Source organism: Vulpes lagopus, chromosome 7 (genome assembly GCF_018345385.1).
Source record: "Vulpes lagopus strain Blue_001 chromosome 7, ASM1834538v1, whole genome shotgun sequence".
Classification (NCBI taxonomy): domain Eukaryota; kingdom Metazoa; phylum Chordata; class Mammalia; order Carnivora; family Canidae; genus Vulpes; species Vulpes lagopus.
Genome location: NC_054830.1, coordinates 129,385,169 through 129,399,068, shown reverse-complemented (window position 1 = coordinate 129,399,068; position 13,900 = coordinate 129,385,169). Strand labels below are relative to the sequence as shown.

At 46.5% G+C, this 13,900-nt stretch overlaps 1 protein-coding gene and 1 long non-coding RNA gene across 6 annotated transcripts in view; one reads left to right on the top strand and one right to left on the bottom strand.

Annotated features, from left to right (window-relative positions):
- RUFY1 (RUN and FYVE domain containing 1) overlaps positions 1-11,780 on the bottom strand; it is a 60,597-nt gene extending 48,817 nt beyond the window's left edge. The window contains exons 1-2 of one of the 5 annotated variants that reach the window (XM_041760971.1): positions 11,374-11,780; positions 262-435 (exon numbers count right to left, since the gene is read on the bottom strand). In XM_041760971.1, the coding sequence (XP_041616905.1) occupies positions 262-435; positions 11,374-11,767 (568 nt within the window). In that variant the 5' untranslated portion in view covers positions 11,768-11,780. Of the gene's footprint in view, positions 1-261; positions 436-607; positions 740-11,373 lie in introns of those variants that run through there. The other 4 variants (XM_041760972.1, XM_041760973.1, XM_041760974.1 and 1 more) reach the window with 4 other exon arrangements.
- Positions 897-2,523, top strand: LOC121494484. Its single transcript, XR_005988816.1, has 2 exons — positions 897-1,059; positions 2,240-2,523. It is a non-coding gene; the product is annotated as an uncharacterized LOC121494484 (long non-coding RNA).
- Positions 11,781-13,900: the final 2,120 nt, after the last annotated feature.

The following is a 13,900-nucleotide window of genomic DNA, read 5'->3' as shown; positions in this document are numbered from 1 at the left end:
TTAAATTAATGTCAGCTGTTTCTTTTTATTTATTTATCGTTTAACGTGACTACCAGAACGCTAAATATTGTACATGCCGCCTGCCTGGCATTTCCCCTCGGAGGGTGCTGCTCTCATCGTCGGATCTGGCGAGCGGGCACCCCGCCTGTTTCGCACCCTGCTGTCATCCCAGCATCCAGAACAATGCCCAGCACTGATGAATACGTGCCGAGCAAACAGCTGGCCCCAACTACCCGACTCCGAACGCCCTCTCAGGCTCACCTTTCAGCCCGTGTTTGAGGCAGTGCTCCATCACTACAAAGAACTGCTGCAAGGGGGCATGGTCTGCATCCAAACTGCGGCCCAGGCTCAGGGCAGACTGGAGCAGGACTTTGACGCTGAGTTTCATCATGTGCATCAAGTTGGTACGCTCCTCCATCATCTGGCACCTGGAAGCTGTTGGGGCAGAAATCAGGACAGCCTGGTTAATGGACTGAGGGTGGTCCGCGGTGAGGAGGTTGGTCAGGACCGGCCAGGCGAGGGGGGGAGGGGAGGGGAGGGGGCAGGTGATCTGTCCGCAGCGCGGACGTGAGGCTGGACGGATAATTGGGCTTCGCCGCCAACCCGCCTCTGATTCCGGGAGGTCACGGCTGCACCTGGGCACCTGAGCCGCTCCCCGGTCAGTCTCGGAGACCTCTCCCAGGCGGCTCCGCGCGTTGCTAAGGCGACAGCCCTACTAAGACCCACCGCGATTGGCATTTCACCCAGCATTTCATTTTCGACCAATGGAAGGCGCCAAACTCCAGAAAGCCCGCCCCAAGCTAGAAGGCGAGCAGGGCAGCAGGGTTCCGCCGCTGTGCATCCCGATTGGACGGGCCCAGCCGGAGGCCACGCCCACGAAGCTCCGGGGCGGAGAATGCAAAATGGCGCCCGGGAGCTTCGTGGGCGTGGCCTCCGGCTGGGCCCGTCCACTCCGGGTCCCCCCAGCCTGCTTACTCCGACGGTGTCAACTCAAGTGCTTCCAAGGAAGCCTCTGCCCCTGAGCCACAGTGGAAAACAGGAGTTTTACGCTTTTTTTTGGTATGTCAAACCGCTAGAAAATAACTCAGCTACGTTTCCACTTCAACTCCCATTAATGTTGCTTTGCTTTGAGAGTAAAAAAAGTTTGTGAGCTGTCAGTACCAGATACTCCACGCTGTGCACGAGTCCTGGCGGGAGAAGGACCTCCGCACCCCATCCTGACGCGGGGGTAGGGGTGGAGTCGCGTCCCGCCAGCGGGCACCTGTCTACCACTGAGGTTAAAGAGCTTTCCATGTTTATTGTCTGCCAGGACTCTGAAAACAGCATGGGAAACCTTTTAACTTTCTTGCTCAATTGTCCTTTGAACTATATACTCTGTATAAAGTAATATTGATAGGAATCCTTTGCTGATAGCTGTTTGCCTTCATTATCGTTAATATAAACCTAAAGATGGGGCACCTGGGTGGCTCAGTGGTTGAGCATATGCCTTCTGCTCAAGTCGTGATCCAGAGGTCCTGGGATCCAGTCCTCCATCGGGCTCCCTGCAAGAAAAGTTCTCCCTCTGCCTATGTCTCTCTGCCTCTGTGTCTCTCATGAATAAATAAAATCTTAAGAACAAACAACAAAAAAGTCCATATAGATAGTTAAAAGAGTGCACACATAGATAGCTACATCAAAGAGAACCATATGATCGTGAATTTATAATAAAGGTATTAAGTAAATAAATATTATTGAGACTTCCAACAGCCTGGGACTAAAAATTCTAAAGTCTCTCAAAACACCCACGAAAGACAGCTGCTGGGAAAGAAAAATCGGTCTAAACGTTTCAACAGAGAAAAATGGGTTGATTAAATGGGTGGGGGTGGTGTAATTATTTTAAATTTTGAAAGAATCCTATGTATTCCATTTATAAATTCTAAGTGTTAATGGACTGGTTAATTGGCAAAGAAAAAAATTGTAAAGCCTCATTAAGAGGAGGGTGAAACCCTTAAGAGGCCAATAAACATAGAAGCAGTTTGTAAAGATTTACTGAAGAAGACACCACGCCAGATCTGTAAACCAGGGCTCTGCTCATCAGAACAGGGATGTGCCGAGCGCCAGGCAAGCCCAGATGTTTGAAGGAGATCCTTTCTGCCCCTCAAGTTCACAGCTCTACAGGTTAGCCCCATGTGAAAGAGGGCTTCATTCACTTCCACTTTGACCTCAGTCTATACTTTCTAATTGATTAAATTCTTTCCAGCCTCTCACCTGCAGCGAAAGACTGTGGGCAAGGCACCCCCTGATGGGAACCCAAACTACCCCCTCAAGCAATAAGGACTACTCCAAGCCAGCCCGATCCCATGTGACTGAACCCAAGACAAGGATCAACGTGACCTGACCACTCGCCCATACCCACTGTCCTTTGTCCCACATTTTTCTTATATAAATCTACAGTATTTTCAGCACTTTGTAGACCACCTTTGAGACGCTACCCCACCGTTTTCCCAGTATTGTCACACTGCAATAAATTCTTTTCCCGTTTCACCACCACTCGTTTCTCTACAACTGGATTTTACCAGCAGCCAGGGGCTGAACCTCGTCTTGTTTGGGACCCCCAGAGCCAGGATGCTCTTGCACTCCAGTCCTGGCAGCCTGGTTATTGATTCACTCCCTATCCCACATCTTCCTTCTGATGCATCTGAAGAGGGAGCAGAAGGCAAGCTGAGGATGGAGCACTAACTGACACACCGCATCCCTCCCACCCCAGGTGGGATATCTGTGATATTCCCCAGGCACTCCTGGTGGCCCTAAATCTAAGGGAAGTGAAAAACAGTTATGGTTAACTGATAAAGATCACAGTCCTGCAGGACATGAGTCTCCATCGGTTTGCCAATGTCTTAGTGATTTAAAAGGAAAAAGCATCTTGCTACCAATAGCCTAACTTCCAGAGACCCATAGTCTCAATTTCCTGGAGCCCTAACACCACCCTCCCCTCCACAAAGATGTAGGAAACCAAGGCAAACGGGAATGCAAATAAAATTAAATTTCCCTATTACCTGCAACCCATTAACCAATACTTGAGGCAGGCAAGAGTATGACACGCCTCCAGGAAGCTCCCAACCCTCTAACACTAATGCTTTCCTAGAGGGAAAAGCAACCTTAGTTTGACAATAGCAAGGCCTCTGGTATCCGGAGTCGTCTTTAGCATATGAAGTCCCTTTGGACACCTTTTTCCTTACCTCCCCCAATTCCCAAGAATATAATCAACCATTCTTCATAAACCCCAGTGCAGCAGCCCTTTCTGCCCATGGGTCCTGTCCCATTAAAAAAAAAAAATCCCGTTTTTGCACCAAAGATGTCTCAAGAATTCTTTCTCAGGGTACCTGGGTGGCTCAGTGGTTGAGGGTCTGCCTTTGGCTCAGGGTGTGATCTGAGGGTCCTGGGATAGAGTCCTGCATCCGGCTCCCTGCAGGGAGCCTGCTTCTCTTTGTTTCTCATTAATAAATAAATAAATAAAATCTTAAAAAATTCTTTCTTGACCATTGGCTCCCTGGACCTCACCAACAACACTACTCAAAACTATATCACATGGATCTGGGGTCCAGAGAGTCACAACACCAAGTGGAAGTGGAGCCTCCTTCAAGTCACCCAAAACATGAAGAGCGTCCAATCTCTCATTGCTTTATTGTACTCAGTTAAGAAAACCTGGTCTTGGAGTGGTTTTTTCAGTTGTTGTTGTTTTTTTTTTTTAAAGATTTTATTTATTCATGAGACACACACACACACACACACACACACACACACACACACACAGAAAAGCAGAGACACAGGCAGAGGGAGAAGCAGGCTCCATGCAGGGAGCCAGATGTGGGACTCCAGGACCACGCCCCGGGCCGAAGGCAGGTGCTAAACTGCTGAGCCACCCAGGGATCCCCTGGTCTCTAGTTTTCTGCGGCTAGCCTGAATTTAGAAGGTTAAAAATTTTTTCCCCATGCATACACGTAATTATTCTCAGCCAGTCTCAATACTCCTCCCTAGGATGTACCATTAACTTGATGGACATGTTCCATAAATTAGATGGAAAACTGTAGGCCAAAACTGTAGCTCCATGTTTTTGAAGAAAATGGGTTTGAAATACACATAAACTAAGTCTTTTTGTCAAAAAATATATCGGCAAAGGCGTAATGAAATAAGCAATACTCAGGGGTCTCCAACCATTTGGAGTGCTCTGGATTAAATAAGGTAACCAAGTGAAAGAATTACAAGTATAATTTTTTTTTTAAGTATAATTTTCTTTTGATAAGTTTGGGCAAAGGCTTTTTTGGGGGAACATTTTGAGATTGAGAAATGTCTTTAATATGACTGGGTTGCATCCTTTTGCAAGTTAGGTGATAGTCATTTGTTTTATTTATTATTATTTATTTATTTTTAAAATTTTATTTATTTATTCATTACAGATACACAGAGAGAGAGGCAGAGACACAGGCAGAAGGAGAAGCAGGCTCCATGCAGGAAGCCTGACGTGGGACTCGATCCAGGGTCTCCAGGATCACACCCCACGCTGAAGGTGGCGCTAAACCGCTGGGCCACCGGGGCTGCCCAGTCATTTGTTTTAAACAAAAATAAAGGAACAAAAAATAATTTCTGACAACAGATCAATGTGACTTGGGGCACATAACTAGGAAGGAATTCAAAAGCTTGACAGGGGCACCTGGGTGACTCAATCAGTTAAGTGTCTGGTCTGTCTTTGCTCAGGTTGTGGGATGGAGCCCCAGGTAGAGAGTCTCTTTCTTCCTCTCTCTCTGCCTTCCGCTTCCCTTGTGTGTACGCTCTGTCAATAAATAAATAAAATCTTTTTTTTAAAGATTATTTTTATTTTTTTTTTAAAGATTTTATTTATTTATTCATGAGAAACACACAGAGAGAGAAGGGCAGAGACAAAGGCAGGGGAAGAAGCAGGCTCCCTGCAGGGAGCCAATGTAGGACTCCGGGGTCTCCAGGATCACGCCCTGGGCTGAAGGCAGACGCTCAACCACTGAGCCACCCAGGCATCTCTTTTAAAAGATTTTTAAGAGAAAATTTCTATTGGTCATCCTATCATATATCTCAGGAAAAAAATGTAAATAAATTAAAATTCAATAAACTTTTCTTGTGACTAAAGTTCTAAGTGTATAAAATATTTTTCTTATGGCATGGATTACCATTAAAATAATAAGAAATGATGGGTGCCTGAGTGGCTCAGTGGCATAAGCATCTGCCTTCAGCTCAGCTCATGATCCCGAGGTCCTGGGATTGAGTCACACATTAGGCTCTCTGCTCAGAGGGGAGTCTGCTTCTTCTTCTGCTCCTCCCCCTGCTCATGCTATCTCTCTCTCTCTTGCTCTCTCCCTCTCAAATAAAATAAATAATAACAATTTTTTAAACATATGGAAGTGGAATTCAAGTTCAAGGAATAAAAGGGAAAATATACAGTTTTCAGGGGCACCTGGCTGGCTCAATTGGTAGAGCGTGCACGACTCTTGCTTGATCTTGGGGTTGTGAGTTTCAGCCCCATGCTGCACTCAGTAGAGATTACTTAAAAATAAAAATCTGTAAATAAAATGTAAAGTTTTCAAATAACTTGTCATTTATTTTTAAGATGGATGGTAGTACTTATCAAATCATTTAGGTATTTACATACCACTTAAAGAATGATGTAACACTTTAATGATGATGTAACATCATCATCATAAAGAATGATGTAACATTTTAAAAAGTTAATATTTAAAAAAATAAATAAAAAAATAAAAAGCTGGGATCCCTGGGTGGCGCAGCGGTTTGGCGCCTGCCTTTGGCCCAGGACGCGATCCTGGAGACCCGGGATCGAATCCCACATCAGGCTCCCGGTGCATGGAGCCTGCTTCTCCCTCCGCCTGTGTCTCTGCCTCTCTCTCTCTCTCTGTGACTATCATAAAAAAAAAAATAATAAAATAAAATAAAAATAAAAAATAAAAAGCTAATATTTTCAATTAGCCAGAAAATATAAACTTTAAAATCTTGATGAAGAATTTTACATGGGGCAGCCCCGGTGGTGCAGCGGTTTAGCGCTGCCTGCAGCCCAGGGTGTGATCCTGGAGACGGGGGATCAAGTCCCACATCAGGCTCCTTGCATGGAGCCTGCTTCTCCCTCTGCCTGTGTCTCTGCCTCTCTCTCTCCCTCTCTGTGTTTCTCATGAATAAATAAATAAGTAAATCTTAAAAAAAAAAAAAGAATTTTACATGTCAACCTTAAAAGCTGAAGATTTTTTTTAGGGGCTCATATGAGCAAAAAACATGAAGGCTAGTGTTTCAGGTGATCAGAACTGGGTGGCAGTGGCTCCTATTGATGAGGAAAGATGTTGGGGTGCGGGACCGATGGCCAAGAAAGAATTCCTGAGACGTCTTTGGTGCAAAAAGGTGGTTTTATAAAAGCACAGGGACAGGATTTGTGGGCAGAAAGAGCTGCACTGGGGTCATGAGAAGTGGCCCATTATATGCTCTCAAGTTGGAATGGGGTTAGGGATAGCCTAAGTTTCTAAGGAATTTTGGAAGCAAGGTCTCCAGGACCTTGAGGGGGCTAGCTATTGTTGGGGAAAGGTCATTTATTACCTTCTAATAAACCGTAAGTCGTAAGACCCTTCAGATATATATCGCTGGACCATATGCTTGGGGGATGACTGCCAACATGGGTCTTGGGAGAGTAGAGACAAAGGAAGCCTGGCTCAAGTTTCCAAAGTAATTTTTATTTGTTAAAATAGACTTACAAGACTCTGGGGTTTGGGCTAAGATTACCTTTTGCCCTTAGCAAAGTGTTAACTAACACAAGGCAGCTGAGTCCCTAGAGGAATGTCGCTCTGCCTGTTTCAAGGACTTGTCAGCAGGCTGTAGGCTGTAAGGAAATTTAATTTAAAAAAATTTTTTTTTTTGCCTTTGTTCCCCACATCACTATCACCATTCCTGGGTATGTGGCTGTGTTCTGCAGCCATCCTATCCATCCCTCTGCTTTATGACTCACCTGTTCCCATCAGTGCTCCATTTAGAGAGCTATGGAAAATGTGAAGTGTATCTTTAAGCCATTCCATCTCTCAGTTTTACTGGTTTGGGACTTTGGTCAAGCTAGTCACCTCTTAAATTTTATTTTTTTATTTTTATTTATGATAGTAACAGAGAGAGAGACAGAGACACAGGCAGAGGGAGAAGCAGGCTCCATGCACCGGGAGCCGTGGGACTCGATCCCGGGTCTCCAGGATCACGCCCTAGGCCAAAGGCAGGCGCTAAACCGCTGCGCCACCCAGGGATCCCCGCTAGTCACCTCTTAAAGCTTCATTAATAATAGCACAACACACAGAATGTTACCAAGTTCTACATTTCCTGAATTGCCAAATAAATTGTCTGCTCAGGGATCTGGATCTTGACTGTTGTGCAGGAGCCAGGCTGGGAACAGAATCGAGTGCTGCTGAGGGAGGATGAGGTGGAGGGGACCTGGGCCCCATAGATACCCAGGGAGCAACCCAGCTGAGCACCACCCTCCAGCAGGAGAAATGCTGGTCAACAGTGTCGGATGCAGAGTTTTCAGAAGCTGGGCATCTGGGTTTTTAGGTAGTCTGCTCATTGGCTAACATTTTGTTTTGTTTTGTTTAAATGCTTTTATACCGTGCAGCATATAAAATGCAACTACCAGACACAGAGAACTCATAGGGCTGCCAGCTTGTCACCTTTGGTATAGAGAGAGAGTAGGCATGATGTCTAGTGGGGGGTACAGGTTTTTTTTTTTTATTGTTGTTGTTGGGCTCTACATTATAGAGTAGATTCTTTATAAACTTGAGTTTTAGTTTTGGGTAGCCCTAGGGTGTCTTGGAGAATCTTACAATACAGTACAGTGTTCCTCTCTACTGACAAGGAAGAAAACTTTAATGCTTTCCCAACTGTCAGGAATTTCCACTCATTTATCTCAAGGGCTAGCTGGATTTCAGCAGCATGACATGGAAAATGTTACTGGGCTTCTCCACTGGCTGGGGAGGGTCACTTAGACACACCTGTTACACTTAGACACATGGAAAATAAAATTTCCCACGGACAAGAACAGAGAAAGGCACAATCATACATACCACCTGTCTGATGCAAATACATACCTAAGTAATTATAGAAGAAAAGAGCACCCATGCGCAAGCATTGTGCTGGTCATGTTAACTCTTAGGAACAAGCAGGCTTTGCAATCACTCTCTGAAAGCTATGATAGGATTGGGGACAGTTTCTGTGCAGGAGGACATACTCTACACTGATATTTTGTATGGTGTGATTTCTTTGTTTTTTTTTACCACCTGCCTTTATTACTTAAAACAACAGCAGCAACAACAACAAAAAAACCCACCAAACAAGTCAACCACAGAGTACAGGATCACAGTGGCACGCTGCGCTAACAGGACCCATGGGGGACAACGTTTTAAACAACTATTCAGGGCAGCCCTGGTGGCGCAGCGGTTTAGCGCCCCTGCAGCCCAGGGCGTGATCCTGGAGACCCTGGATGGAGTCCCACGTCGGGCTCTCTGCATGGAGCCTGCTTCTCCCTCTGCCTGTGTCTCTGCCTCTCTCTGTGTGTCTCTATGAATAAATAAAATCTTTTTTAAAAAATAAAACAACTATTCAAAGCATTCCACACTAATCCACATCAGTTTCCTTTAACCTCCATCACCAATGGATTTTTATCTGGCAAGACTGCTGCTCACATTTAATCTCTGCTCCTTCACTGCTCTTCTGAAAAATCTGTCCTCACTGCTTGTGTATGTGGATCAGTGTAAAAGAGATGAATGAGCTGGCCCTGGCTGAAGTGGTGGCCACTGTTTTCTCCTGACCTGCTTTTCTGAAGCCTCCTTCAGAGCCTGCTGCCTCCCATCCCTATTCCTACACTACTTGATGGCTTCAAATTCTAGTTACCTCTGCACTGGCCACACAGCCCAGCAGTTCCCCAAACTGCCACCTTGGGTAAGCCATGTTCATTCACCATTTGTGCTAAATCCTAGGGTAGTTATTCCTTTAATGTTATCCTTATATTTAAAATAATCCCTATGGTATATGGCATTCTGCTTATACAGGCATTGAGGCATTGAATGTCATGATTAAGCACAGGCTCGAGAAACAGCCTGGCTCAAGCCCTGGCTCTGCTACTTTGAAGTAACTTGGTCAAATTATTTCTCTTTAATTCGGTTTCCCTCTTTATAAAATGGGGCTAAGCACATGGGCTGGCACATAGGCTGGCTCCGTGGGTGGAGGTATGGAAGTTCCCTTTACCCTTTTAAAGGCTCTAGGGGATTGCCACTTCCTGCAGAGATGAAGTCTGTATCTGGTTGGGTTGGCAAGGGGCCACCCAGCCAAGCCCTGAGATTCAGAGGGCACAACCCCAACCCTCCCTGGGCTAGCAGTGGCCATGGAGCAGGGGCTAGGGTGGGCAGGCAGAAGCCCCAGGGCAGCTGCAGCAGGTACCCCTCCCCGCCCCCCACCGCCTGTGGCTGTGGAAGGTGGGACCATACACCAGCTGGCTCCAAGGCCCCTCAGGGCTCCTCTGTCCCAGTAGGCTTCACTTGCAAAACACACATTTGAAGATAATAAGAATTTAAAGTGTGGGGCACCTCACCCAGTACCTGGGTGACCACATTGGCCAAAGCATACATTGATGCGCACTCAGAAGCCAGTCCTGCTATCACCTGGGGTTATTTTGAGGGTTAAATGAATATAACGCAGGTACAGATCTAAGACTAATACCTGGCACCTAGTAAGCATGAAACAAAGGATACAAATGTTGGCTGCTACTTTTAGCGCCACTATAAATTGAAAACAAGCATTTTCCAAATACACGTGTTCAACTGATATTATTATTCTGTGCCAGGTGCTATTCTAGATACTGGCCCATGTCATATATCAGTGGATGACTAACATTTATTATTTGCTTTTGCTCCATGATCTCAGAAGCCTCCAGAACGCCTCATGCCTTGACTTTTGGAACTCACCGAAAGCCACTGGAGGCAATGGATGGTTCACAATCAAACACCCACAGGTGTGTGCAAAGGCAGTGCACCAGTGGGAACTAGATTCCTGTGTGAACAGCCGCCCTCATTACCTTCTGCACCTTTTTGCCACTGCCAGAATCTCAAAACAAGTCTGTTTGTAAACTTTCCTCTACTCACTTTCCCGACCACTGAAATTCTCAGGATTCACTATGCTGGTTCAGTGATGACTTCTAAACAGCAAATTTACCCGTGGGGAGGAGGGAATCAAGAAACCTCGATGGCACATTATCATTCTTAGCACTACCGACTTCCCTCTATTTATTTTAAATTTTATTTAAATTCAATTTGCTAATATATAGTACAAAACCCAGTGCTCATCCCATCAAGTGCCCTCCTCAGTGGGTTTTTTTTTACCACTTTTATTTATTTTTATTTATTTATTTCAATTTAAATTCAATTTGCCAACATGTAACACCCGACTTTCCTCAACTCTGCCCCACAGCACTTTCTATGAAGACGGAACTGAATTTTTAATTTCCACTTAATGTTTTAAAAAAGATTTTATTTATTCATGAGACACAGAGAGAGGCAGAGACACAGGCAGAGGGAGAAGCAGGCTCCCTGTGGGGGCAGCCTGATGTGGGACTCGATCCCAGGACCCCGGGATCACGCCCTGATCCGAAGGCAGATGCCCAACCCTGAGCCACCCAGGCGTCCCTTAATTTAACATTTAAGCATTGCTTACGTGTGGCTATTCTGTTGGTGAGCACAGCTCTTCATATCTGGCTTTTAAAAGGCTTTCCAGTTCACACTCAAAAATCATCATTTAGTATTTCCATTATTTCCATTCTTCTAACATGCTTAAAGTCTATCCCAGATAACAAGGGCTGAAAAGGAGAAGAGCTCCCTGGGGAACCCAAAAGTCCCCGTTGCACAGTCTGGGCATCAGACAGCGAGCTGGCTGCACGGCTCACCTGGAACCACCGCCTCCTGACTTCCACGTCGGAGCGCGCATCTCGAGGTTCACCGCACAGAGCGGAACTGGAGACTCAGTTCCTCAGTTTTTAAAAAATGAATACGGACTACGTAAGCTTTAACTCGTGCATTTTCTTATCCAGCACCGAGGGACAGGATGTTGCCTGGTGCGGTAGCGGAGCCGCCGGATCTCAGAGCACCCAAACCCGCGCATTTATCTTGGCTCGGCTTGCACAGCGTAAAGAACACGTGTAGCAGGTTGGTTCTGCATAACTCGTCTGACAAGCCTCGGAGCCTCGACGCCCTCGCCAGCCCGGCTCCCCACCCGCTCAGCGAAACGGCCGCCTGCTCCGCGGGCGCGCGCGGCCCCTCCCCCCGCCCCCCCGCCCCGGCCTACCTGCGCGCGCTCCGCTGTCGGCGCCGCCGTCCCCGCCGCCGTCCGCGCCGCCCAGCGCTGCGGCCGCGCGCAGCGCGATCCCGCAGCTCGCCGACAGGTTGCCCGTGGCCTTCCGCGCCAGGGTCAGGATGGGCGCCGACCAGCCCTCCGACCCCGCCTGAGGCTTCGCCGCGCTCCGCAGTTCGCCAGGGCTAGGCAGCTGGCTGCGGTCCACGATCTCGAACTCTTCTCCGGGTTCCGGCCTCGGTTCCCGCCCCGCCAGGGAGCCGTCTTCGCCTTCGGCCATCTTGGCCGCGTCACGTGGCCCCGGCGGGCGGAGGACTTGGCGCGGGCGGGCGCGCGGGTGGGCGGCGGTCTCCGTCCGGGCGGGCAGGGATTTTTTTTTTCTCCGCATCTTCGCGAAGTTCTCCTTCCTCTTCCTCACCCTCCTTCTCTCTTTAACCTTAAAAAAGTTCAGGGAAGTACAAATCATAACCTAAAAAGCAGCACCCATACTCCTGGCAGTTGAGAGGACTTGGGTCCAGAAAATGACTCTTGCTGCGTCCTGCGCCCCCTCCCCCTGCCTTGGAACACAGCCCGAGGGCTTTAGTTTCATCCTGGCTCTATTTCCTCTTTCTGATTTTCGTTGCAGGACTTACTTTTTCTATTTTGACACTTTTCTGCAGCACTCTTCAGAACAAGCTCTAGGCGAGGTAGAAAATCAAGATTTTTTTTTTAAATGAAAAAATCCTACATAGAGACACCTGGGTGGCCCAGCGGTTGAGCGTCTGTCTTTGGCTCAGGTAGTGATCCCAGAGTTCTGGGTTCGAGTCCCGCATCAGGCTCCTCGTGAGGCGCCTGCTTCTCCCTCTGCCTGTGTCTCTGCCTCTCTCTGTGTCTCTCTTGAGTAAATAAAATCTAAAAAAAAAAAAAAAAAAAAAAAAGGCAATACCCGTACTGCCACCATCAGGGATTTTAGGTACAAGTGTCTGGTTGCCTTATTTCTTTTAGCGGTAATTGTGCCTTATTTATATATTGAAATACACTTTATAATTGATTTCTCCTTTATACAATAGGACTTTATATTAATTTTTTTTGGAATTTTGAGTGTTGGCAAGCTTATTACCTATAAATTGCATTTTAGAATAGTCAGTGGGCATTATAAAAAATGTATTATCTTGGGGGATCCCTGGGTGGCTCAGCAGTTTAGCGCCTGCCTTTGGCCGGGGGCGTGATCCTGGAGACCCGGGATCGAGTCCTGCATAGGGCTCCCTGCATGGAGCCTGCTTCTCCCTCTGCCTGCGTCTCTGACTTTCTTTCTGTGTCTCTCATGAATAAATAAATAAATAAAATCTTTTTAAAAAATGTACTATCGAAAGGTTATGATGGGCCCCATAGCGAAGGTAACTGAATTTGCATGTAACTATTTCAAGCCTAGCAACACACAGTAGTTTAAAATTCTTTGTAATTTTACTGTATATGAGGCCAACTTTGGAGAAAATTTGGTAAGAGGAACCTGTGGTTTGGAGCCCACTTGGTGAAGAGGATGTATATGATTATTTTAGGTACAAATAGTAAAATTTAAAAAACACTGTACAGGTTTGTTATTTTCTATAATTTTTCATATGCTTGAAATGTCCTATACTAATTAGAAAGGCCCTATCCCCAAACATGTAGCTCAGTCCCCCCTCTCCATGTTTTCTCCACATCCTCCTGGTCCTTTCTTCAATCTTCTCCAGACCTGTTTTTCTATGCCTTGAATTTCAGCTGCCTGCTGCCTCCTTCTGAGTGTGAGTCTACCCTCTGCCTCATTTTTCTTTCTAATTGTCTGAAGGATTCTCACTACATTTCTCAGACTCCATCTGTCACTCACATCTGGCCCTGCCCTTCTTTTCCCAGTGCCCCTGCCTGCGTGGACTCTCACCTCGCTTTGCAGACACTCTCCAGGACATCTTGCATCTTGGGGCTTTACTTTCTCTGTTCTAGGCGAGATTGTTCCTCTGTTCCCAAGACTGAGGCCTGATCCTTTCAGCCCCCTGCTTATAGCTTTCTCTCACTGCTTCCCATTGCAAGAGGCTTCGTGTTTGCATGCTGTGGTTGCAGGCGGCTCATTTTCTCCTTGATGTGGACTTTGAATTGAATTAGGCAGCACGGCAGAGTGGGTTCAGTGACTTGCCTGTTCCAAAGTGGTATCCAAAGACATGGAACCTCGTGGCTTCATTGGTATGATGAGTTGGCCCATCAGCTGAAAGCCGCTGTATCTCACATGTAGATGTTTACACTTTTGTTGGCATTTTATAATCTTCAGTATCTGGCCATAGCTGGTACTCTGTAGCCAGGAATGGCCCATTAAAGCAAATGGCTCTTCTGAACGATGCAATGTGAAGCACACAACATTCTATAATGTGGTACCTCCTTTTTTTTTTTTTTTAACATCAAGACCCACCTAGGACATGATAATATTTGCTGTATAAACACAGCATTATGAATGCACAGAGGTAACACTTGGGGAATCTGGCTTCCTCAGACTTTACCAGGTCACCCCTGG